This window comes from Ictidomys tridecemlineatus, chromosome 15 (genome assembly GCF_052094955.1).
Source record: "Ictidomys tridecemlineatus isolate mIctTri1 chromosome 15, mIctTri1.hap1, whole genome shotgun sequence".
Taxonomy (NCBI): Eukaryota; Metazoa; Chordata; class Mammalia; order Rodentia; family Sciuridae; genus Ictidomys; species Ictidomys tridecemlineatus.
Window position 1 is genome coordinate 10,424,289 of NC_135491.1, and position 26,408 is coordinate 10,450,696.

General features: G+C 53.7%; 1 protein-coding gene and 1 long non-coding RNA gene across 2 annotated transcripts; both read left to right on the forward strand.

The window, feature by feature from the left end:
• Positions 1-72: 72 nt before the first annotated feature.
• Positions 73-25,813, forward strand: Eml2 (EMAP like 2). The gene is given in 23 exon segments (XM_005338229.5): positions 73-292; positions 295-417; positions 2,879-3,097; positions 3,192-3,315; positions 3,499-3,603; positions 5,640-5,668; positions 5,836-5,965; positions 8,842-8,991; positions 9,674-9,743; positions 9,829-9,939; positions 10,936-11,031; positions 11,912-12,046; positions 12,747-12,846; positions 15,323-15,477; positions 15,579-15,704; positions 17,417-17,548; positions 20,378-20,445; positions 20,668-20,756; positions 20,955-21,052; positions 21,572-21,659; positions 22,038-22,133; positions 23,018-23,148; positions 25,409-25,813. Coding segments are annotated over 23 exon segments (2,547 nt in total). The 5' UTR covers positions 73-246; the 3' UTR covers positions 25,535-25,813.
• LOC144370765 (uncharacterized) lies at positions 5,033-5,617 on the forward strand. Its single transcript, XR_013430708.1, has 2 exons — positions 5,033-5,137; positions 5,458-5,617. It is a non-coding gene; the product is annotated as an uncharacterized LOC144370765 (long non-coding RNA).
• Positions 25,814-26,408: the final 595 nt, after the last annotated feature.

Genomic DNA, 26,408 nt, shown 5'->3' on the forward strand with positions numbered 1-26,408 from the left:
GAGCCTGCGCGACAGACTCTCATTGGTTCCAAACAGGCGGGGAGGGGGTCTAGAGAGAAAGCACTCAGGTTGTGGGCTGGACCAGACAGTACCTAGGGGGACCCCGGCGCAGCCAATCCTGGCCTAAAGATTCTGTTGCGGGGGACTGGCAGACGGTGTCCCGAGCCCCTTTCTGGACATCCTGGGGGATGACCCCGGTGCCAGGCCCGGCGCCGGCCGCCTGAAGCCCGGCGGGCCGAGCTGGGGATGCTGGAACGAAAGGCGTTGCTATGGCAACGGGAGGCAGGGCCTGGGGGGGGGACCGGGCCCGGGCTGGGGCCGGGGGGGCCGGCGGAGGCTGTGGCGGGGCGATGGCGGAACGCGGCCCGGCCTTCTGCGGCCTCTACGACACGTCCTCGCTGCTGCAATACTGCAACGGTGAGACCCCTCCTTAGTTCCGACCCTGGCCTTGACTAGCTCTGGATCCATCTCCTCCTGCCCCAATCTCCTTCTTCCAAGTCTCTGTCCCCTCCCTTGCTGATGATCCTCTTTCTTTCCTTTTGCACGACCCTGACCCTAGAGCAAGGTCCCCATTCCCAAAGCCAGGATGTCCCACCCACTCACCCACTTGGATCTTCCCTTGCTCTGGAGGTGGCTAGAAGAGGGAGGGGGCAGATCCCAAATGAGTCTGTGGTTTGGAAGGAGGGAAGGCTTGGGGGACCTCTGGGCCTGGAAATATACCCTCTGCCTCCCCGCCTCAAGCCTCTGGTACCCTCCCCTCTCTCCCTTATGGAGAAACAAACAGATTAGATTAGCGGTGAGGGTGGGATTTGTTGTTGAGTTGAAGGCAGGAGTGTGGGACTGTAGGATGCCAGAGAACTTCTCCATATAGCCCCCAAATCCTAAGGCTGGCCCTCCCACTCCTTAAGACCCCACCCTTCTCCCTAGAAGAAGAGTATGATACCAGAAGGACCATTGTGGGTGTCAGGTCCAGAAGAGGGGAGCTGGGGGCAGAGGGAAGGGGAGACATGAGGAGAAGTGGGAAGTGGGGGCTGGTCTTAGCAAAAGAGCTGAGGCCAGGGAAATGGTCAGGAGGGCCAGACGGCTTGAGTCATGGGGGTTGGGATGGGCAGGCCAAGCCTTCAGAATGATGCTGGCTTTTCTGGGTGGGAGCTGAACTGTCAAGGTAAAATTGCTTCTGTTTCACTCAGGGGTCCCTGAGAAAGGACCATCTTCCAGTTTAGAGGTCATTCCTCTGGGAACACTCCCAGATATGGCCAAAGACCATTGGAGTTCCGAGAATCCTGAATGCTCCATTTGTCCTCCTCTGCCCCTCTAAGAGGCAGGATGACAGGGTGTCCAAGCCTGGGCCAACTATGGCTTCTGCCACGGAAAGACTGTGTGTCCATGCACAAGGAACTGCAACCTTCTGGACTGTAGTCTTCTTCTTCCTTCTCTCCTCCTAAAAGGGGCAGACTACAACTACAGGAGTTACCAAGAGCATTATATACCATAAAATAAGTTAATCCTATTTTGGATTTATTGAGCACCTATCATGAGCCAGGAAACATGTTAAGTGTTTTGCACAAGAAGTGCCTAACACATATAAGCTTGCAATAACAGATACCATTTTCTGTAGTAGTATTAATGATAGATAAGAAGGGGCTCAGCATAGAAATTGATTGGGACTCCCTCTCCCTTGCCGCCTGACCCTTTGCCCATGCCCTTGGTTTTCTAAACCCTTCCCTTGTGGGTTCCAGGCCCTGACAGCTCTCTCCCTCTGACCTCTGGAGGCCCCCACCTTTCTCTGCAGGTTCAGGAATGGATCTAGGAAGTACTGGATGGGGGGCAGGGCAGGCGAGGCTGGGCAGGCGATTGGGCCGCAGAGGGAGGGAGGGAGGGGAGGGACTGAGGGCTGCACTGCAGAGACCAGCGGGCAGGCAGGGCGGCCTAGGGACACAGGATGGCAGGTGCGACCTCCACGCCCCGTTCCTGTTTTTGCTACGATCTTGACTTCCAACGGGCTGGGAGACAGGGTCTCCTCGGTTGTGGCCAGCAATGAGTCTGGGTATGAGTGGTCTGGGAAGGGGGGCTACTTAGAATCCCCCACTTTGGGAAATGGGTGAGGTGGGGGGAGATGGAGGTGTCATTTGGCTGCATCCTTGGTTTGAAGAGGAGGGAGAGATCCAAATCAGGTGTGTGAAGTACATAGGCAAAATAAAGAAGGGGTGCAGAGGAGGAGTGCTCCAGCTGGGGAAGAGAGGTTGAGGTCATCTGCGCTCATCTCCCTTCCTCTGGTCTCCTGGGTGCCCTGTGTGCTACCTGCAACCCCCAAGACTGCCACCAGGGCGCGCAGACGCTCTATCCTTGCAGCTGGAGAACCCCTTGGTGAGGAAGATTGAGGGGGACAAAGCATGACTTTTGGCTTGGAAAGTCTTAGAAACTGTGAGGGAATGTTAGTACCCATAATGGAATATTAATGTCCGTCAGAGAATGTTGAGGATCCGTTCTAGAACGTTGGTGTCACTAGAGAAGGCTGATGTCATCCTTGAAATGTTGATATCACTCAGACATTTAGCATCTTAGTCATAGAATCTTTAAACCAGAGCGAGAGGTGCCCGGATTGGTAGAATTTTCGTAGAGAGAAAGGGACTTCCCCAGGGTCACACTTGCAGGGCGCTGTGTTAAAGAGAGGAGGTGAGGAAGGGCGGGAGAGCCGTGGGGATTTCCTTCCCCCTGCGGAGCCCTGTTCCTGGGCTCATCTCCAGGCACCCCCGCTCCAGGTTGCGGGAGAGGTAGGGAGCGTGGCTGGCCCGGTTTAGACCTGAAAGCCAGGAGAGACGCCTCGGGCGTTGGAGCTACTGGGTGGCCCGGCAGCCGGCGCTCCCCCTCCTTCCAGATGACAATTTGTCGGGCACGAGCGGCATGGAGGTGGACGACCGCGTGTCGGCGCTGGAGCAGCGGCTGCAGCTGCAGGAAGACGAGCTGGCCGTCCTAAAGGCGGCGCTGGCGGACGCGCTGCGTCGCCTGCGGGCATGCGAAGAACAAGGCGCGGCGCTGCGTGCGAGGGGCACACCTAAGGGTCGGGCGCCCCCGCGCCTAGGCACCACCGCCTCGGGTATCCTGGTTAGGCTGGAGGGTTGAGACGGGAAGGGCCCGGCGCCTGGACCTCACACTCACTCTCTTCTGTCTTTCCAACCCCATCGATCCAGTGTGTCAGCTCTTGAAAGGCCTTCCCACCAGAGCACCCCTCAATGGCTCGGGACCCCCGCGGCGCGTGGGCGGCTATGCAACTTCCCCATCTTCCCCCAAGAAGGAGGCGAACTCCGGGCGCAGGTGAGGCACAGCAACCCGAATCCCCAGCCTCTGCACCACTTTGTGAGATGGAAGATGTTCATGTAGAGGAGAGATCCAAGTACCCAATTTCCAGTAGAGGGGTGCAGAGAGGCTCAGACCTGCATGAGGCATTCTCCTGCTGGTCTTACAGGTTCTGACCCCAGCACTGTGCTCTTTCCGCAGTGGCCGCCGCTACTTGTCACCAGAGCGCCTCGCCTCGGTGCGTCGCGAGGACCCCCGCAGCCGCACCACATCTTCCAGCAGCAATTGCAGCGCCAAAAAGGAAGGGTAAGTATTGGGGCGGGGTCATGTCACCGAGGGTGGGGCCAGAACCCCAGACAGACAGGAGAATGGATGGAGAATTTAGAGTCAAGCTTCCGGTCACGGCCAGGAGATCATAATCTAAAGTGGGGTGAGCTAGTTCAGAACATTGCTTGAGCTGGCTTAGTCAAAATGGAAGGCCTGGAGAGGTGGAGCCAATGTCGAGGGGCGTGGCCCGAGCCTTAGGGACCGAACTGGAACACAGAATGCCGGCTGTCAGGGTCTTTTGGGTGAGCGGGAGAGGAAGATGGGGAGGAGCCAGGCTCATGGGCGTGACCACTAAGGTAAAAGAGTCCCCTTAGAGACTTGGGGAGGAGTCGGGGCTGACAACCTAGAATTTATGCAGGGAATAGGGGAACCAGAGGGTGGAGTGTGGTTGGAATTTGAGGATGTGGCCAGAATGATAGCCTGGACGGAATCAGAACCTCGGGTGAGAGAGTCAGAGGGGCTGAGACCAGGAGGGCACCTGCCTGATTTCGGGAGCCCGGCACCTAGTGAAATTAGGGGGAACTATCAGGTGGAAATAGGCGGGACATGAAAGTTCAGCAGAGCCATAGGGGGCGTGGTCCCACCTCAAGGGGTGGAGCCAACTTGGAGGACTTGAGAGGACTGATCACTGGGACTGGACCCCGTGAAAGGGAACGTGGCCAGACTGCCTGGTGGGGCTAGAGGAGAGTGGCTTAGGGGTTGGGGAAGCTGTCCGTTATCTAGAGATTGAATCAACCCTTGGGTACGGTTGGGAGGAGACGGGTAAGGTCGCAACATTGGGCGAGATCAATTCTTGAGAGGCGGGGCTATGCCGAAGATTTGGCGGAGTCACGACGTAGTGGGTGTGGTCAGAGGCTGGGCTTAGGCAGGACCAGAATTAAAACCCTGAGTTCAATTCACTGAAATAACTGCAACCGCATTATGTGTTAACTTGGCCTAGTGGCGCACGCCTGCGATTCCAGCTAGGATTACAAGTTCGAGGCCAGCCTCAGCAAACCCTGTTTCAAAATCAAAAATAAAAAGGTCTGGGGATGTAGCTCAGTGGTTAAACTCCCCCTGGGCTCAATCCCCAGTATTTTCCCCAAATTGTACTAAACACCACTCCACGTGCTTGCGTGAATTAATTAATTTCATCTTCGCATCTGCTCGGGGAGGTGTAAGAACACTGACACCCCCTCTTGAAACGAGGAACCCGTGCAGATGGGCAATAGGCAACTCTATTCACACCAATAAAAATAGTCCGAACTGGGGTCTGGGTTCAGGCAGGCGCGCTCCAGCGTTCGAGTTCTCAACCACTCTCCCTCACCCTCAAAAAAGAGGCTGGTGCGGGGACTCCACAGGTCGGGATGTGGGACCCGGCGGCACCCGCGGGCTCCAGGGGTCGGCCGCGGAGGGCGGGGCAGGGTGCGGCGGCGCGGGCGCCTCCTAGGGCCGGAAGCGGCGGAGCCCGACCCGGCTCCACCCCCGGCCCCGAAGCTCCGCCAGCCGCCGCCATGAGTAGCTTTGGAGCCGGGTGAGACCCTCTCGCAGACCCCCTCCTCCCCGCGCTCCCGGGGCTTGGATCCCAGACCGACTCTATCCCTGGGCCCCAGGTCCGAGCGCCTCACCCCTTTCGCCCGCCCACTGAGCGAGTGTGGAGACACGCCCCTTCCCTGCTTCCCTTGCTGCTTGAAGTTTGGGGAGCTGGAGGGCTGGGGGTGGGGAGAGCTGGGGAGCACCGTGCTGTTTAAAAGGGAGGGGTCCCTGGTGACTCCCCTCTTCCAGGATCGCGTCCCTGCCACTTCGTGCTGTGTGATCTTTGGCGATCACTGCCTCTCTGGGCCTGTGTCTTAGGCTCTGCAAGATCAACCGAGCAAAGCACACGGCCTGCAGAGAGGCAGCGCTCCGCTCCTTACTCGCCCCCCGTTATTCGTCAGAGACCTCCAGCGAGCCGTGGGTGGGGGAGTAGCTCCTGATCTTTTCTGACCTGCCTACAAAAACAATTTTTTCTTCTTTTCTGCGTCCTTTCCTGACAGCAAAACCAAAGAAGTTATCTTCAGCGTGGGTGAGTGGCCAGAGCAGGAAGGGATTGCAGGGTGGCAGGCCAGAGCTGGAGGTCATGGGATCTGGCTCCTGGGTCTTTGCTTCTCTGGCCTCAGTTTCTCCACCAAAGGGGGTGGGAATAAGACTGGGGGATGCTGTCCACTCTGACCTCTGGGGGTGTCTTGGCAGAGGATGGCTCCGTCAAAATGTTCCTGAGGGGCCGCCCTGTGCTCATGCTAATCCCGGACGACCTGGCACCCACCTACAGCCTGGACACCCGCTCAGAGCTGCCACCATGCCGGTTCAAGCTGGATTGGGTGTATCCTTTGGCTTTAACCCCTCTCTGGGTGCTAGGCGCCATCAGGGGAAGACAGAAGTCTCCGGTGGTGGAGGACTTCGGCACTTCAGTGGGTCAGAGGGACAACAGTATTGAAACTGGGGCTTCCCAGGCCTCTGTAGCTGAGGGTGAGGAAGACCATGGCACCCAAGAGCAGAGGAAAGCAGGTCAGCCCAAAAGGACCTTTTCCGGTTCCTTAGGATGGCAAATGTTTGCAAAGTGCTTTCCAGATGTTGGATCCTCTTCTACCTGTGGGGCAGGGCTTCTAAGTGCGGAGACAGATGAGAACTCAGAAATCACGGATTAAATAAATAAGATCATTTCACTTAGGAATAAAAGTTGGGGACACCATAACTTGGGGTCCTGTGAGGGGAGCACTGGGGGCTTCTCCGTGGCGGAAAGTGCATTTGAGCTGAGAGCTGCACACAGGTCCAGGCAGAGGCTTCAGTAGGTGAAGGACTCCGGCCATCGGGACCTTGATGTGTTTGAGAAACATAAAACGCTGGGAATGGACAGGAGCCTGGCTTTGGAGCCTGGTAGGAAATGGTTCAAATCCCAGCCTGCCCTGGCTGGCTGTGAGACCCTGGATAAGTCGTCTTACCTCTCAGTGCTTCAGTTGCCTCTTCTGGAAAATAGGTTTCACCATCTCAGATTTATAGGACTGAAGTTATGTGGGAAAGTGCTGAGCTCATAGTTTGTGCCCTGTACACAGGGGTTGGTAAAGTAATAGCTAGTCTTCATCAATCCCTTGTTGCATGACAGGCAAGGTTCTAAGTTCTCCCATGTATAAACACACTGAAGAAGGTTTTTACAACTGGTGGCCCCAAGAGGGGACCACAGGCCTGTCCTGGGAAGTCAGAGCAGGTCTGAAGCAGGCACTCTGACTCTGGGCCTGGAGCTCTTTCCAAAGAGCCCAGGGGCTTAGAATCCATGCTCCAGGAACCCAGTTCCTGCCTCCTTCTCCCTGGGCCTCGGTTTCCTTTCCAGAGGCCTCTGAGTGCCCACAGACTTCTGCACACAGCTGGAAATACCCACAGGAATGCGGCCAAACCGTCCCGTCAGGAGGACTGGATAGACTTGAAAGTTGGCTAAGACTACAGGAGTCCCTGTGGACCTCAGCTTGCCCGACTCTGATGACTGCAGGCAGAGCAGCTTCTGTGGGGCCAGGATGTGTGTTCATTTTGTACATCTAGGACAGAAGGTTGGGGACACAGCAGTGACCACTAACAGTGGCCACCTGCCCTGCTGGAATTCCCGGTCCAGTGGGGAATGAACTTATTGGCAGTGACAACCCAGAGTGCCCGAGCCCTGATGGGGTAAGGACAGAGGGAGTCAGCCTGGAGCCAGGGAGGGCTTCCTGGAGGAGGAAGTACAGATGTGAACAGAACAGCCCTGTCTCAGTGCCATGGGCCTCCCTGGATAGTTACGACATAAACCAGATTGTCACCAAGTGTGGTGAGTCCAGCGAGGACCTGAGCCAGAGAGCAGCTCCGAGGAGGTGATAGCCGCGAAGGCTGCGGGAAGAGTGGACCAGGCAAGGGAAAGGTTAATGCCCGGGCCTGGAGGGCAGGAGGTCATGACTTTGGCATTTTAAGGAACTCCAAGGTCAGAGAGCAAGGAACGCAGCAGCCCTGAGGAGACCGGGAGGGGCCCTGGGAGACCACAGTCATCAACAGGGGGAGACAGTGAACTCATGGTGTCCACAGGTGCCAGGTCCTGACCTGGGCACAGCGGACACTCAGTGAGCAACACAGACAGATCCCAGCCCTCCTGGAGAGTCACTCTAGATGATGACGTGGAGTGCAGAGTGCATTGGAGATGGGGAGAGGGTGGGTGGCGTTGCACTTTCGAATAGAATGGACAGGAAGACCCTCTGCAGGAGCTGACAGTTGAGGGGACGGAGAGCTGAAGGAGAAGGGTACCCAGGTTGTAGGATCAGCAAGTGCAAAGGCCCTGAGGTGAGAACAGGGAGGAAGCTAGTGTGAGTGGAACTGGGCATGTGGAAGGGGAGCAAGGAATTAGGGCCCAACAGGCCAAGCCTGGACCTTTTTTTTTTTTTTTTTTGGTACTGGGGATTGACCCCAGGGGTGCTTGACCACTGAGCCACATGGCCAGCCCTTTGTATTTGAGACAGAGCCTTGCTAGGTTGCTTAGGGTCTTGCTAAGTTGCTGATACTGGCCCCAAACTTGTGATCCTCTTACTTCAGTCTCCCAAACCACTAGGATTACAGGTGTGTGCCACCGTGCCTGGCTGTTATGGGTTTTCATAGGATTCCCGTTGTGGATTCAGGGGGGTGGGGCTTCGTTTTCCATGCACCAATTGCTATAAACTTGGTGACTTAAAATAACAGAAGAAAAAAAAAATTTTTTTTTTTTTTCTGACAGTTCTAGAGCCCAGAGTCCAAAATCAAGGTGTTGGCAGGGCGCCCACACCCCTTCCAGAAGGTTTGGGAAACATCTGTCGCTTGTCACCTCTTGGCTTCAGGTGGCTGCCAGCCATCCTTGGGCTCCTTGGCTTGTAGCCTCCTCACCCCAATCTCATCTTCCCGTTGCTGCCTTCCACCCCCTCCCCCATCTCTGTTTTCCCCTCTGTGCCTTACAAGGACACTCGCTGGATTTAAGGTCCACCTAACACCCAGATGATCTCATCCAGAAATACCTAATTACATCTGCAAAGACCCATTTTTCCATATAAGGTCATAATCACAGGTTCCAGGGGCTAAACACCGGGCCTATTTTTTTTGGGGAGACCATCATTGAGCTCATTCCAGGGGTGGGAGTGGAGGCAGGAGAACCGGATCCCGCTGACCCTGGGTCCGGGGCCAGCACACGGCGCACGCGCTCCTTAACAGGCTGAGCTATGGCTACCGTGGCCGCGACTGCAGGGCCAACCTTCACCTGCTGCCCACGGGGGAGATCGTGTACTTCGTGGCCTCCGTGGCCGTGCTGTACAGCGTGGAGGAGCAGAGGCAGCGGCACTACCTGGGACACAACGACGACATCAAATGGTGAGCGGCTGGGGCGGAGGTCAGCCCCACCCCCTCCTGGGCCACTTTCCACTCCGCTGCCTCCTGCTGCCTCCTGCCTCCGCGGTGTGGGGCCAGGCAGAGCCCTTCTGCAAGCTGCCAGCGGCCCTGAGGCAGGTTTCAGTGGAAAAATGTAGATGGATGATTAATATTTCAAGGGTGGATGACTTCATTCAGTGCCTGGATTTTTTTTTTTTCAAATTGTTTTTTTGACTTGTTTATGTATTTATTTATTTATTGTATGTGGTGCTGAGGATCGAACCCAGGGTCTCGCACGTGCGAGATGAGCGCTCTACCGCTGAGCCACAACCCCAGCCCCAGTGCCTGGATTTTTTTTCCTCTTCTTTTGAAAAACCCAAACTGATACAGCGGTGGGAGGTTTGGAGCCCGGAGGCGGCCCCCTTAAATCTTTGTGTTTTCCTGGCCACTATTTTTAGTCCGGACCTGAGCCCCCTGGGGCATTGGAGGTACAGCCTCAGGCCTGAGTCTCCCTTCTAATATCCCTTTATTGCTTTTGATGGACTAAATCAATGTTTATCCACTAAATAACTCAATTAACTAGTTTGCGGAATGCATAGCCAGGCATGGTGACTGTGGCCTGCTGCAGGAGGGTCCTGGTCCCTGGGAGCCCTTATGTCTGTCCATTTGTCCCCTCTCCCCTCAGCCTGGCTGTCCACCCAGATATGGTCACCATCGCCACAGGACAGGTGGCAGGCACTACCAAGGAGGGGAAGGTAAGGGAGCCAAGGGAGCCAGGAGGAGAGACGATGGGACACAGCCAGGGCCCCCAGGTAACAAGCTTCCCTCTCTACCCTGCAGCTGCTGCCACCCCATGTGCGCATCTGGGACTCGGTATCCCTGTCCACCTTACACGTGCTGGGCCTCGGGGTGTTTGACCGAGCCGTGTGCTGTGTGGGCTTCTCCAAATCCGTAAGTCCTTGGCCCACCCTGACCCACCCCAAGGGCAGGTCAAGGGCCTGTACTTTTCTGCCTGCTCCCTGCCCCATGGAGGCCAAGCCCCCAGTATGATGTCCCCGAGGTGGGCCACGAATGACAGAGGCTGCCCAGTTCCCCATCTTTAGGCAAGCACGCAGCCTGGTTCGCTGCAGACCCTCGGCGTCTCCCTGTGGATCAGGTGGTGCCTGTTCTCATTCTCTGGAGGATCTGACCCCTTGGCCATTTTGGGCCTAGTGTGGCTCCTTGGTGCCCAGATAAGCCCAGAAAGCAAGAGTAAGCCCTGAGGAATTTGTAGAGCAACTGGACATTACGTAATTCCCAAGCATGTGAGGGATGGGCTTTTTTAAAGTCATATTTTACATTTTTATCATAACTTTCAGAAGCATTGGTCTGCGATGGACTGGGGAGTGAAAAACAAGCCTTCCCCCCACAGACAGGTTAAGGAGCTCGGGATCACAGCTGCAGACTTCTTGAGGCCCAAGGACACATTTCAGAGTTTCAGAACAGAAAAGCTCTACTGAAGCTAAAGCATGGCTGGGGGGTGGAGGGAAGACCCCAAAACTCTAAGCAACTCTGTCAGTGCAAAATTAACAAGAGGTACAGAAAAAACCAACTTCTACCAACCGTCCTAATGGTTGGACTTCAAAAGTCCTGCCGTTTGCAAACACCCTTTAGATGGTATCAGCCAGGAGTCCCTGCTCTGCAGGCGGGCTGCAGGGAAATCCAAGCCAGGGACCAGTCATTTCAAAAGGCCAATTATAAAAACCCTTTGAGGGACTGAGTGGCAGAGCACTTGCCCAGTGTGCAGGAAGCCCTGGGTTCAATCCGCAGCACCACAAGGATGCTTTTCGGGGTCCCTAATGGGGGAGTATTTTAGTGTGTCTCATGCATGGGCTGGAGCCTTTGAGGGTCTAAAACAGGCCTGCGGATGCCCCAGGGTCACCCTGACCTGCCTGTCCCCCTCTGTAGAATGGAGGCAGCCTGCTGTGTGCTGTGGACGAGTCCAACGATCACATGCTCTCCGTGTGGGACTGGGCCAAGGAGGCCAAGGTGGTGGATAGCAAGGTGGGGAGACCATTACCCCCTCCCCTGGGGTGCCCCTAGGGGACATGTCCATCCTGGGAGTTAGGAGTTTGGCATCAGGTAAATTTATGTCTAAGGCCTGACTTTGCCATTTGCTGGTCATGTGACTTTGAGCAAGGGACTTACCCTCTCTGAGCCTCAGTGTCCTCATCTGTAGAATGGAGATAAAGGTAGCGTCCTCCTCCCAGGGCCCTAGTGAGGAAGTTGGGACACTGTGTGGGTGGAGCAGGCCCCCACAGAGGGCAGTATGAGATGGGCCCTGACTAGGAGAGGTCCTGTCGTGCCCAAGATGGACCTTGATTGGCATCTGTGGGCAATGCCTATTTTGTAGGTGACTCGTGACAGGGAGAGAGATACTTGCCCATGGTTACCTGCCCAGGCTGGGGGGCAGGAAAACTGGGTTCAAGATTGGGCTTGCTGTCTGGGGAAGGCGATATGGTCGAGAGGCTGAGTTCTGGAGTCAGCCTGAGTGAGTTGGATTCCAGACACTTCTCTAGCTGTGCGGCTTTAGGCAAGCAGCTTGCCCTCTCTGAGCCTCATGTCTTCATCTGTAATGGGGGTTGGGGTGCTAGTAGATCTTGTCCCCCAGAGTGCTCTGAGGATTGAATGAGTTAGTGGATGGAACGAGCTTAGCAAAGTGCTTAGTCCAGGGCAGAGGCTCTCAAAGTGTCAGCCCGGAAGATGAGAATGCTTCTCGGCCTGGTCCTGCCTCCTACACTTGAGTTTGCCATATAGGGAAGGTAGGGGCAAGTGGGTACGCACCGCACAGCCCTCACAGCTGTGTGGGGAGCTCCTGTGGGGGTGGGATGGTTCCCCTGGAGGCTGCGAGATGTTCATTCGGAGTCTTCCCCACCCCACAAAGTGCTCCAACGAGGCTGTGCTGGTGGCCACCTTCCACCCCACCGACCCCAGCCTGCTGATCACCTGCGGGAAATCCCACATCTACTTCTGGACCTTGGAGGGCGGCAGCCTGAGCAAGCGGCAGGGCCTCTTTGAGGTGAGTGCCAGGGGTGCAGGGACCAGCTGGCCCTGAGAGGCAGGCAGGGGACCCAGGCAGACACTCCAACAGCCCCGAGGGTCCCAGAGGCTTGGAAGTTCAGGGATGCTGAGCTCTTGCAGCAGGGGCCTCCAGACCATGGCGGGGCGGGGTGGGGGCTGCTGAACGCCGGAGCCATGAGGATTCAATGGGACAGGGAACATAATGGCTCCTAGGGGACAGTAAATCTCCATAAACGGGTCCTACGCTCGTCACTATGGATGGAGTGGTCGGAGGCTGAGACACAAGCTGAGTCTGAGCAGGAAGCAGAAGGCCCAGGAGGGAGGATGGGGGGCCTTTCCGTGCCCAGAAGGAGCGCTCTAAGGGCACCAGGCACAGCTGGAGACGTGGAGAAGAAGGTGGGCAGAGGCAGGAGGGGACCCAGAGGAGGCAGGACAGGCAGGAGGCCGGACAGACTGCAGACAGAGATGGGGAGACCCGTCAGGGAGCAGAATGGGAGGCAGGAAGGGGCCCAGTGCATAAGGGAGTCCTGCGGTCATTACTCCAGAGACCTGAGTGCTTCCAGGTGGGCGATGGGATACCCCGCCCGGGATCGCACACCCAGAAGCATGCTGGGGACCACGGGGACCACATTTCTGGATGTAGGTGACCTCCCTGCCTCAGCCACGCTCTGACACCTACCCCTCTTGCTCCCCCTTAGAAACACGAGAAACCAAAGTACGTGTTGTGCGTGACCTTTTTGGAGGGTGGTGACGTGGTCACTGGAGACTCCGGGGGGAACCTCTATGTCTGGGGCAAAGGTCAGTATCACCCCATCTGTGTGGTCCCCAACCCAGTTCCCCGTCACCCCGTGCTCTGCCTCCTTTCTTTAACCCTGCTCCTGGGGAATGAGCGACATGGCGGAGGGGAAGCCTTTCCGTCCAGTCCAGCGCCCTCCGAGGCTCAGCCCCGATAGCCCACCTCCAGGAAATCTCGCAGATTCCCCCGGCCTCGTCCTCCGAAAATCCCATATGAGGGGCCAAGTCTGAACCTTGAACTCAGTTGTAGATGGAGGCTTGAATGGATGCACGGTGGGTGGGTGGGTGGATGGTGGGTGCGCAGAGGCTTTGCCCCAGTCTGCGGATCAGTGGATGAATGAAGGGGTCGTCCCAGGGAACGAGGGGAAGGATGAGTAGGTGCGTCTATGGACCTACTCGACAGGAGGGTGCTTGGGAGTCCATGGCCATACCACCCAAATGCGCCTGATCCTGTCTGAACATTCAGATAAATGAGTGGCCCTCGCACTAGTGGACGGGCGTGTTAATTAGTGACTTGGCCTCCTCCCAGATGGTGTGTCTGTAAAATGGTGCAGGAATGTGTGGGTGCCTGGATGGCCGTTCAGCCGTTGGACGAGGGTGTTGAAGCAGAGATTGTTCCGGGGCAGGGGATGTGGCACAGTGGGACGGCGCTTGCCTGGAACTCTCAAGGCCTCGGTTCTACCCCAGAACCACAAAAACAAGAACAAAATAAGAGAGTAGATGTTCCAGGTGGGCAAGGTGCTATCCGCCTGTAACCTCAGCCAACCGGGAGGCTGAGAGGGGAGGATTTTTTTGGGGGGTGAGATGGGGATTGAACCCAGGGCCTCTTAACCACTGAGCCACACCCCAGGCCTTTTTAGGTTTATTTGGGGCAGGTCTTACCAACTTGTCGGGGCTGGCTTGGAACTCACGATCCTCCAGCCTCAGCCTCCCAAGTAGCTGGGATTACAGGTGTGCATCACTATGCCTCGTCAAAAAAAATTAAATTAATCAATGAGTTGTCCTGGTCGGGGTTCAAGGGGTGAATACATTTTGTCTGGCTAAGTGGGAGAATAAAAGAATGAATGGGTTATCACTGTCAGTGGAAAACATGAAAGAAGCAAGTTTTTGGCCTGGGTACATTTGCTTTTCCAGACATTATACTTTTCATTTAGGACTGTGCTGAGAATTATTCACATTTCACAGATGAAAACAATAGGCTCAGAGAAGTGCAGCGACCCAGCAGATGGCCAAGCTGAGCAGCCAGGGCACTTGGTCCCTAAGGTTCCTCCCTTTTCTTTTCCATTGTCACTCTGCTCTGCTCTTGGCCTATAGGAAATGGGCCTGAACCAGGCATTGCTCTGTGACCTCCAGTAAAGTCTTTCCCTCTCTGAGCTTCAGATTGCCTGTCTGTAAGCCAACTGAGAGACCAGGATTATCTTCAAGTGCCACTTCTGCTGACTTGGGGGTGCTTGGTCCCTGGTGCGGTTACCCCATCAGGGCTGTGCAACGGGAGGGAAGTTGGTTTAGGAGCTGGGACAGCCTGGGTTCAGGTCCCAGAGGAGTAGTGTACACTCTGTGTGGCCTTGGGAGAGTCATATCCTCCTAGGACTCAGTTGCCACCTCTATAAAATGGGTACAATGCCACTACCTCCCTATAACGTTATTCTGAACTTCCCAATGGAGTCACCCCCAGGCCCATCACGAGGCCTATCCTGCAGAGCTTCCGAGTTGATGGATGGATGGAAGAGGAGACTCCCCTGAGGCTTGGGGGACAGGGAAGAGCTGGGTGTCCTTCCTTCCCCACCTCAGCCTCCTCCCTGTCTCAAGCCTTACCCCCTCCAGTTCAGATTGTTCCAGAAGCAAATGCAAAATGTGACCTGCCTCCCCTTCAGGGCTCCCTCACGCTCTGCCCTGCCTCCTCCTGTCCCCATGTGACTTTTGTGTGTCTGCGCAGTCCCCCAGACTTCTCCCAGGTCCCTAGATAGTGCCTGCTCTTGCTGCTCTCTGCCTTCATAACACAAGGCTGCTCTTCCCGTCTGGAACATTCCTTTTGTCCCAACAACTTCCACTCAGCCTTGAGGTCTTTGCTCAGCCAGCACTAACCAGTCCACTGATTGGCAGTGGGTCCATCTCCGCTACTGAACTGTGATGGGAACTGGGTGGGTGATGGGTGGGTGGGTAGCTCAGTAGGCAGACCGGTCGCTGGATGGATAAGAATGAAGGATGGAGGGAGGGTAGAAGGAAGGGTGGATGGACCGGTAGAGGGATCAGTGATGACAAGGTGGGAGGTGGTGAATGCGCGGATGGTGGCTAGGTGGTTGGATGGACAGACAGGCAGATGGGCGAGTGGATGACAGTGGGTAGGCACCGGAGTCCACGGGCGGCAGGTGGGTTGTGGGTGGTGGTGGGGGGATGGAAAGCTGGAGAACCGGCGGGAGTTTTTTAAGTCCCTCTCGGGTCAGCCCAGGGCAGCTTCCCCGCTGCGTCGCCCCTGCAGGTGGAAACCGCATCACACAGGCCGTGCCGGGTGCGCACGATGGCGGCGTGTTCGGGCTCTGCGCCCTGCGGGATGGGACGCTGGTGTCCGGAGGGGGCCGCGATCGGCGGCTGGTCCTCTGGGGCTCTGACTACAGCAAGCTGCAGGAGGTGGAGGTGAGGAGGGGGGCGCCCGGGGGCGGCGGGGAGGCCACACCGAGCAGCGCTCCTGGGGCAGCATGCCCCCCCCATGCGTCCTACGCCATCTGCCCACCCAGGTCCCTGAGGACTTCGGCCCTGTGCGCACCGTGGCAGAAGGCCGGGGGGACACGCTGTACGTGGGGACCACCCGCAACTCCATCCTGCAGGGCTCCCTGCACACCGGCTTCTCGCTGCTCGTGCAGGTGAGCGCCTCCCTCCGCGGCTGCGGCTCTGGTCCTCCCGCCAGTGTCCCCTCATCTGACCGCCATCCCTTCTCCTATAGCCTGACAAACTTCACCTACCGTCCTTTGACCTGTCCCCCCTCACAAACTCACCCCGCCCTGGCCCTGACCCAGGACTCCCCAGAACCACCTGCCATACAGCTGCCAAAGGTACCCAGCACCCCGACGCCACCGCTGCCACCTGCCCTTATGATTGGGGGTGGCATCTTCCTATCTGGTTAGTAAGTTCCCTGGCAGTTGTCACACTGTCACAAAGGCCACACACCTGCTGTGGTTCCAGGATGTGGCCCTCCTGGGATCTGATTTCTTCTTGCAGCTCAAATGGCCATTCCTTCCTTTCTGGGGTGCCACACCCCTGCCCCACCCAACTGAAAACCTTCCACCCAGGAGGAGGTATAGTAGAGTGGTTAGGAGCATGAATTCTGGGGGGGACTGCCTGGGTGTGAATCACAGCCCCATTCATTCATTAGCTGTGTGATATTGGACAAGTGAGTAACCTCTGTGTGTCTGTAAAGTGAGGAGAATAGCAGAACCAAATGCATAGGGCTTGGGAGGATTCTGTGAGTCTCTTCATATGCAGCATTTAGAAAGGTGCCTGACACAGAGTAAGTGCTCCCAGGGTCTTGACCAACCTTCCTCCTTGTTTAGGGGTCCCCCCATCCTTCACCTGTTCCCTGAATTTTCCCACAGATAGTCTAGCTGAAGTCTGTGCTGCTGCATTTAGGTCCCCCTCTGGCCTTGGTTTCCATATGAAGAAAATGAAAGAAAGCAAGGGCTGCAGGGATTTTTCTAGATGTGCCAAGGCCAGAAGGACTCTAGAAACCTCTACTTATGTTAGCTACTATAATTATTAATATGTATGAATATAACTAATTGTGTGATTATCAGCCATGTCAATTATTACCATTATGATTATTATCATTATTAATATTCACATATGTTTTCTGTGATTAATAATACTAGCTACTCCCATTTCGTGGGCTGGGCACAGCTCTGAGCTAGACTTAGTGTTTGTTTTTTTTTTAGTTGTTTTTTTTTTTTTTAGTTGGACACAATACCGTCATTTTTATGCGGTGCTGAGAATCAGACCCAGTGCCTCGCACACACTGGCTACTCTCTCTACCACTGAGCCCCAGCCCAGCCCCATCCATGACCTGAGTGAACTCAGTAACGCCCGCTGTGAGGCACACAGAGATTGGCCCCATTTTACAGAAGATAAAACTGAGACTCAAAGAGAAGTTCGTCCCTCAATGACTGGCTACCAGTTAGTAGGACAGGGCTGAGGTCCCCAGGCTGGGACCCTCCATGAGGCCTGGGCTCTGGGTGGCTCCAGGAGGACTTCAGGAGGCCCTTCCCAGGCCACGGAGCTGGAGCCCCAGGTGTGTGTCCAGGGTGGGTGCAGCTGGAGGTGCCAGGCTCTGAGCTCCACTCTCTCCTGCCTCCTGTTGGGCAAAGAGAAAGGTAGAGGCCTGGGAGAAGGGGGCAGGATTCACCCCAAGTCACACTGGGGCAGGAGTCATCTGGTCATGGGGGAAGGTCGTGCTGGGGAAAGGTCTCCCTGAGTCACCTGGACAGGGTGAGCTGCTGGGCTGGTCCAACACTCCTTCCTGGCACCAGGTGTGGGTATGGAAGGCCAGGATCCCAGCCTCCATTGTGCTGTCTCTTTCCTGCAGGGCCATGTGGAAGAGCTGTGGGGCCTGGCCACACACCCCACCCGTGCACAGTTTGTGACCTGCGGGCAGGATAAGCTGGTGCATCTGTGGAGCTCAGAGTCTCATCAGCCACTGTGGAGCAGGCTCATAGAGGTGAGGGGACAGGGGACGGGATGGACCCTTCTACCAGAACCCCCCATTCCACACCTCATGGCTCAGTGTATCGGGGAGAGACCACACAGGTCTCTTTAAGCAGAGGGTATTTAATGTAGGGATTGGGTGCTTACAGACTCCCTCTGGTGGGGCTGGAGAAGCCAGTTCTGCATGGAATGAAGCCCAGAGCTGACGAAGGGAAACTGGCAACAGTCAGAAGAGTGGGGAGTCAGCAATCACTGAGCTCAAGATCATGTTGGGGGCCTGGTTTGGTGCGTGCACACTTGTAATCCGAGCAACTCAGAAGACCTAGGCGGCCAGCCTCAGCAATTCAGCAAGGCTGTAACAACCTAGTGAGACCCTGTTTCAAACTTTTAAAAAGGGTTGGGGATGTGGCTCGGTGGTGAGCACTCTTGGGTTCAATCCCTGGTAGCAAAAAAAAAAAAAGAACTGTCGAGACAGGAGGTGCGGCTCAGTGGTGGAACTCTCGCCTCACCTTCAGTAATCCCTGGGTTCGGTCCCCAGGACTGCAGAACCACACCGACCAAACCAGGAACATTCTGTCATCACTCCAGGAGCTGGGAAGCTGCCACCAGCCCACTGCAGCTGGTGACTCCAGAGCTAACCTGTCCTTGATAAATAAGCACTGGCCACCCATAGCTAGTCCAACTTAAACTAATTAAAAGTAATTAAAAGTGCAAATACAATTAAACTTAATTCCTTAGTTGCATTAGTCACATTTCAAGAGCTCGGTCACCTCATATGGTTAGTGGCTACCATATTGGAAAGAGCAAGAAAGAACATCTCTGAGGCTGGGATTGTGGCTCAGTGGTAGAGCGCTCGTCTAGCACGTGCGAGGCCCTGAGTTTGATCCTCAGCACCACATAAAAATAAATAAATAAATAAAAGATATTGTGTCCAATGATAATTAAGAAATAAATATTTAGAAAAAAAAAAAGAACATCTCTGCTGTCACAAGGTCCTTTTGGACTGTATCATATTAGATCTACTCAGTGCAGGCTAGATTAGCCAAAAACAGATATGCTCCGTTCCTGCCTTTCAGTGTGCTCAAGGCGAGTGACTGCAGCTGGGGTATGAGTACAGCAAATCCCATAGCTTTCATGACCCAACTGGTCAGCAGCATGGCAGAAGAAGAACTCTGCCTTCTGCCTTTCAGAACCTGCAAAAATGCAATGGATTAGCTGGACATGGTGGTTCATGCCTATAATCCAGGGACTCAGGAGGCTGAGGCAGGAGGATCACAAGTTCAAGGCTAGCATCAGCAATTTAGGGAGAACCTCAGAGATTTAGAAAGACCCTGTCTCAAAAAAATAAAGGGTTGGGGTCGTAGCTCAGTGTACAGCACTCATCTAGCATGTGCAAGTCCCTGGGTTCGATCCTCAGCACTACATAAAAATAAATAAATAAAATGAAAGGTATTATGTCCATCTACAACTAAAAAAAAAATTAAAAATATAAAGGATATAGCTCTATGGTAAAGCACCCCTGAGGTTCAATCCTCAGACCCCCACAAAAAAAGAGCAATGGATTATCAGACCCAAATCTCAGCTGAATTCTACCTGCAAATGATTTGGAGACATGCCATTTTTTAGCTCTCTGCCTATGCAGGATGAGAAGACATGAAGAAGGAAGGAGGTCAGCTTACTGTATCCCCAACACTGTCCTGTGAGGCTTTTCTTCTAGAATCCTTCCAGGGTTTCCATGGTCCTGGAACACTGTGCCCTTAGAACTGCTGGGAGCGGAGGATAACATATACCCGGTCATTGTTAGGCACGTGTAATATAATCTTCATCTCGGCTATCTTAATTGAGCACCTACTATATGCCAAGCCCTCCCCCAAAACTTTCTTTTTTTTTTTTTTTTATAAATAATCTCTTTTTTTTTAGAATAGTTTTTTTTTTTTTGAGAGAGAATTTCTTTAATGTTTATTTTTTAATTTTCGGTGGACACAACATCTTTGTTTGTATATAGTGCTGAGGATCAAACCTGGGTCGCACGCATGCCAGGCGAGCGTGCTACCGCTTGAGCCACATCCCCAGCCCGTCCCCCACCCAAACCTTTCAGAGCAGTAGGGATGATAGATCCCCACTTAGAAACAGGTTCAGAAAAGCAAAATTACTTGCCCAACATCATGGTGTAGTTGTAGGCGTAGCTAATCTTGATTGAGAGCTTAGTGTAGGCCATCTTATTTACTAGCTTGCCATTTTAAGGACTTTGCAGCTTGTTTATAATGATTCTGGAAAGTGTGTATTGGTGATCTCTATTTGCCAGATGAAGAAGTCAAGGCTTGGACAGGGAAAGTTATTTGGTGTCACTCACAGACAGTGTTGGAGTCACAGAGTGAACACAGATCTAACTTGACTCCATGCTGCCTTTTTGCCCATGAATCAACCAAATGTCCCCTAAATAATAATTAAAAATCATAACAGCCCATGCTGATAAAGATGTGGGGAAATAGGCACTCAGACACAACTGGTGGTAAGCTGATATACTTTTATGGAAGGCAAGTTGGCATTATACATCAAAAACCTTAAAAATACGAGAACCTTTTGTCCTAACAGTCCCACTTCTAGGAACTCACCTAAGGAAGTCACCTTGGATGAATAAAAGCTGCGGGAATTTAGAACAGGAGGAAAAAAGGATCAGGAGTCAGTAGTGACGGGAGTCATGTTTTCTGCCCGGGCTGCCGTGCTCTAGGAAGGGGAATGGTTTTCAGGGCATCTGGCGCAGTGGGTCCTGGAAGGCAGGAAAGGGAGGCGAGAACCCTCATGTCAGGCTGAGGACTCCAACTTTTCTCTTCCTTCTCAGGACCCCGCGCGCTCAGCTGGCTTCCATCCCAGTGGCTCTGTCCTAGCGGTGGGCACAGTGACTGGCAGGTAAAGCTGAACATTTGGGGAGGCTTCTCCTGACGCCCCACACCCTTATCTTCTACCCCAAAGTCCATAGACATGTTAATCAGGCGCTCCCTACCTTCTTTTGGAGTCAGCCTTTCTTTCCTACATCTCTGCTGGGCCCTCTGCTCCCTCCCGGGACCCCAGGCATTGCTGTCCCTCTGCACCATCAGCTCACCCCTCCCCCACCATGGCTTCTCCTTAAAGATGGCTGCTGCTGGACACCGAGACCCATGACCTGGTGGCTATCCATACAGATGGCAATGAACAGATCTCAGTGGTCAGCTTCTCCCCAGGTAAGGCGCTGCCCTGGGACCCTGGAGAGGCAGGGCCTGGGGACACAGGCTCAGTGTTAGGGAAGCAGGTGGAGCCGGTGCCTCCTAACTTGGAAGGGATGATAGTGGGTGGGGCCTGGGACTTTCGAGGAGGGGCTGAATCTGGGAGAGGAGGGGACAGAGCCTGGGTCCCTCCTCATAGCCCCTCCCCTCCCCCAGACGGGGCGTACCTGGCCGTGGGCTCCCACGACAACTTGGTGTACGTGTACACGGTGGACCAGGGCGGCCGCAAGGTCAGCCGCCTGGGCAAGTGCTCGGTGAGTGGGCAGTGGCCCCAGCCTGCGCCGCCACCCCGCCCACAGGGTGCAGAATTAACCACTTTTCTACCCCAAGGGATCACAGCTTCAGCTCTCAACTGACTTTGCCCGGACCACCTCGAGGAGCCTTAGCCCGCCAGCGCACCCCTCCTGTCTTCCGAGCTCTCCCCCTCGTGTGGCCCCGCCCCCAAGTCCCGCCCCCTTTGTGGCCCCGCCCCTCATTCCTCTGCGGAACGTCTGTGTGGCCCCACCCCCTGCGTTCGAAGTCCGCGGATCTAGCTCTGCCCACTTAATCCTAATTGGCGTTGTCTTCTAAGCGCATTTTGTCAGCCCCGCCCATTGGGGTCTGGCCCCGCCCACGGCGGTCTGACCCCGCCTCCCATGCTCGGGAGCCCATATCCCTCCCTGGCCCCTTGTGTTCTCACCCTCCCTCTGTATTTTGCCCTTCCTACTCTAATTCTGCCCCCTGTCCCTGGTTCTGCCCTCTCCCGCTCTGACCGCCCCTTGGGTCCCCCACAGGGACACTCCAGTTTTATCACCCACCTGGACTGGGCCCAGGACAGCAGCTGCTTTGTTACCAACTCCGGAGACTACGAGATTCTGTACTGTGAGTTCCCTGGGGCCCAGAGTCCTTCCTTCCTCGGCCTGTTGGTCCGCGAGTGTGATTCGCATAGGTCTCCAGCGGGTAGGAGGAGGCAGGGGCTTCGGGTCTCTCTCTGGCTGTCATTCAGGGGATGTTCTGATTTGGAACTAAGGAGCCCCTGCATTGGATTTCCTCTCTGATTGGACAGGCAGGTGCAGGTCTTTAAGCAGATGTGCCTGCTCTGGCTTTGAGGGGTCTGAACCCAGAGTCTAGCCCTCGGCCTGTCCAGAGAGGTGGCGTGAGCCGGGGACCTTGGCCTGGTCTGAGTGCCTACTGTCTGTGAAGTGGATGGGTTTGGCCACAGTTCTTCTGCCCTGAACATCTCCTAAAATTTCTCCCCAGGGGACCCGGCCACCTGTAAGCAGATCACCAATGCAGACACCATGAGGAATGTGGAATGGGACACCGCTACGTGTGTCCTAGGGTTTGGGGTGTTTGGTAAGTTGTGGAAAAGGAGGGTCCCACTGAGGACAGGAGGCCCAAGAAGCAGGCCAGACTGGTGCTTCCCCTGCCTCCCGTGGGCTACCTCCTTTCCCTTGTGTGGGCAGTGTTTGTGTAAAATGAAAGGCAGAGTGAGCTGAGACCAGTTGGGTGGTAGCCCTGGACCAGAGAGAGCCTCCCGCCAGCACCCTGGCCCCCTGTTCATTTAGACCCTGATGCAGTCCATATGGGCTGCCTGAGCACCTCTGGGCTGATGCTGGCCTGGGCAGTGACCGCAGCAGCCTCAGCCCTGCTCTCCTGAGCTCACAATCCAGTGAGGGAGACACACTTGTCCCCAGACGGGGATCACCCGGATTAGGTAGTGCTGCAAACTGAACTAGGGTGGGGAGCTGGCTAGTCTGGGAGGGTTGGAGAGGGCTTCATGGAGGAAGAGACAGTTGAGCTAGGACCTGGAGGACGGAGAGGAGGTGGGAGATGGAGAACAGTCTTTAGGCAGGGCACAGCATGTGCAGAAGCCCAAAGGTGACAGAGAACTTGACAGTGGAGAAACGCAGGAAGGCAGAGCAGCTAAATCATTGCGGAGTTCAAGGGGAACATTGCTGAGGGATGAGGGAGGAGCAGTGGGTGGGGCTGGGTAGGCAGAGCCCAGAGGGTCAAGGCTTTCTCCTGAGACCACCAGGGAGCCATGGAAAGATTTTGAGCTGTAGAAGGACAAAGTCAGATTTGTCCCTTCAAAGGATAATTTGACTCTAATCCACGAAAGAGACCATGTATATGGGTAGAGGATAAGGGGGTAGAGGATAAGGTGGGGGGGGGCTGCTGTTTTTGGGAGTCCCTGGCCCCAGCTGACATCTTACCACTGCTCCCCATCTTGTTCAAAGGGATCTGGTCAGAGGGGGCTGATGGCACTGACATCAACGCCGTGGCCCGTTCCCATGATGGCAAGTTGCTGGCTTCGGCTGATGACTTTGGCAAGGTCCACCTGTTCAGCTACCCCTGCTGTCAGCCCCGAGTGAGTCCCTCTGGGTTCCGTGAGGCCTGGGGTAGCAAACAGAGTTGGGGGGAAGATTCAGCAGGTTCTGAGTTGCCAAGTATGGCCTCTGAATTTGCTATCCTCCTGCCTCAGCCTCCCATGTAGCTGGGATTAAGGCATGTGTCACCCACCTGGTTAAAGGGCCCTTCTTAACCTGAAAGTCAGTGAACTTTAGGGCTGAAGATGTGGCTCGTTAAGGTTCTGAGCATCTGTAGTTCTGGCATCTTCGGTTCTTTTCTCCTTGTTAACTCAACAAACAATGAGCACCTACTTTGTGCCTGGGCAAAGGGGATATATCACTGAGCAAGACAACACGGTCACAGCCCTTATGAAGCTGACAGTCTGAGTGGCATGATGGTCCCAACACGATGCTCTAGGTTATTTAGATTTCCCAGCAGTCCTAGGATGAGAACCCATCTCCAGCCCCACAGGACCAAACAGGTGGTGAGAGTGATGGCTTGAGGCCGGGGAGCTGCCTACTCCCCAGTTTTAATGAGAAGCTGGTTCTCTGCAGCCGCGTCTTACATGGTTTTAAAAGAGGCCAGAAATCAGGATTTTAATTTGAATTCTCTCAATTTTCCAATAATGTCCACAACTATGTTTCTAAAAACACTGAGTCACATTCAGCTCATCCACAAGCCACCAGCAGCTAACCCGTGTCTAATCTAAGACCGGACATCGTTCCTTTTTATGTTCACTGGCCCTAAGAAAAAATCTTGTTCCAACATTTTATTAGGAAATTTTCACACATAAAAGCAGAGAAAATAGAACAGTGATCTCTCCTGGAACTAGTACTCGTGTTCCACTGTTAACAGATTTGGCATGGTTGTTTCTTCTTTTTCTTTTCTTTTTTTTTAACATATTTTTAGTTGTAGATGGGCACGATGCCTTTATTTATTTAATTATTTTTTTAAACTTTTTTAAAAAATATTTTTTATTATTATTTTTTTTAGTTTTAGGTGGACATAATATCTTTATTTTATTTGTATGTGGTGCTGAGAATTGAACCCACTGCCTCATGCATGCTAGGCGAGCGCGCTACCACTTGAGTCACATTCCCAGCCCCAATTTATTTATTTTTAATCGCAGCTGAAGTTTGGACCCAGTGCTTCACATGAGCCAGGCAAGCGCTTCTATCACTGAGCTACAGCCCCTGCCCTGTTTCTTCTTTTTCTTTCTTTCTCAACATTTTTGTTGTTGTTGTTGTTAGGGATCAAACCCCGAGCCTTGTGTCTGAGGAATACATGTTACACACTGAGCTGAACCCCTGGCCCCAGCATTCATTAATTTCTTTTAATATTTTTTTAGTTGTAGATGGACACACACTTTTATTTTATTTATTTATTTTTATGTGGTGCTGAGGATCAAACCCAGGGTCTCACATGTGAGAGGCAAGCGCTCTACCACACTGAGCCACAATCCCAGCCCTCATTAATTTCTTAATGTAATCAAATACCCAGTTCCATATTAAAATAGTTATCCCATGGGGCTGGGATTGTGGCTCAGTGGTAGAGCGCTTGTCTAGCACATGCGAGGCCCTGGGTTCGATCCTCAGCACCACATAAAAATAAAATAAATACAATAAAGATATTGTGTCCAGTTACAACTAAAAAATAAATATTAAAAAAATATTTTAAAAATAAATTAATTAATTAAATAAAATAGTTATCCCAAAATAGCATTCCACAGTTTTTTGCTTTGTTTTGTTAAATTAGTATCCAAGCTGGGTACAGTGGAACTGTAATCACAGCAACTCTGGAGGCTGAGGCAGGAGGATCACAAGTTCAAGGCCAGCCTCAGCAACTTAGTGAGACCCTGTCTCAAAATAAAAATAAAAGGGGGTGTGTGATGCTGGCACACAGCTCAGTGGTAGATGCTCTTGGGTTCAATCTCTGCTGCTGGGGAAAAAAAAAAAAGAAAGAAAGAAAATGCTGGATCCAAACATAGCATTTGCTAGAGTCTTGTTCTCTTTGTGAACAGTCTCCTGTACTCTCATGTTTATCTTTATGCCATTAACTTACTGGATAAATCAGTGTCATTTCCCATTGATTTCTTATTAAAAAAGAAATTAATGAATGCTGGGGCCAGGGGCTCAGCTCAGTGTGTAACATGTATTCCTCAAATTATAGGAAGGGTTATTGGTTCTAATTATAGAAAGAGAAAGGGGTTGGGGACAGGAAGGCCTCAGGTGGCACTGCCCCCTCTGACTTTTTGTTCACTTCTTCTTCCCCTGTAACAGGCTCTCGGCCACAAATATGGTGGACACAGCAGCCATGTGACGAATGTGGCCTTCTTGTGGGATGACAGTGTAGCCCTAACCACAGGGGGCAAGGACACCAGCGTGCTGCAGTGGAGGGTGGTGTGAACCCGGGGTCCCAGGGACATGGGGCCGGGGTAGAATCAGGTGGCAGGGCTGGGACTCTATTTTCGGGAGATGTCTATTGCCGAGTAGAATAATATATACCCAGAGTTCGTCTATAGCAGAGGGGGTTATGGGGGCGGGGGGTGAACTGACAGACAGAAGTCTCTATTTATCGGGGTGGGAAGAGGGGTCACAGTGCTTTGCCGCCATTGGTGTTTGGTTTGAGGTGTTTTTTTAAGTTTATTCTTTTATATCATCCAAAAATAAAGATACATGCACTGAGCCATGGTGTGTCAGTCTGTGTATTTGATGTGCGCATAACTTGTCATGAGTGTGTGTGGGTATTTATTGCACCGTGTGAGTGAAGGACTGTTATTATTTCGGCCTGTATTGGATACAAATGGCAGAAGTCATCTTGTTCTGTCTTGGGCCAAGAAAGAACATGGTTGGCCCACATAGCCAAATAAGGAAGGGCAAGCGTGCCTCTAGATTTCAGAGTGATCAAGTCAGCATTTATCTTTGGGACCAGCATTCTCTCCACAACAGAAACATGGCCCCCAGTAGCTTCTAAGCTGAGATCAACCCGCTTTTGAGCCCCAAGTCCAAACTTTCCACGGAGTTACTGTGATGGGCTCATCTAAAGGTCCGTCAATATGGCCCCCAGAGTGGTCTACTGTGAAGGGTTCCTGTTGGGGAAAGAACCAGCCCTGGACCAATGATTACAGCCTGGAAGGTGAGACTGTCTAAACACAAGGGAGACTTCCTCTGACCCACAGGGTTGGATTGGGAGACGGAGTCTTTTTCTGGGAAGTGAGCTAAAGACCAAATAGATGTCTAGGAGATGAGGGGCTAGGATTGTGAGTTGCCAGGAACAGAA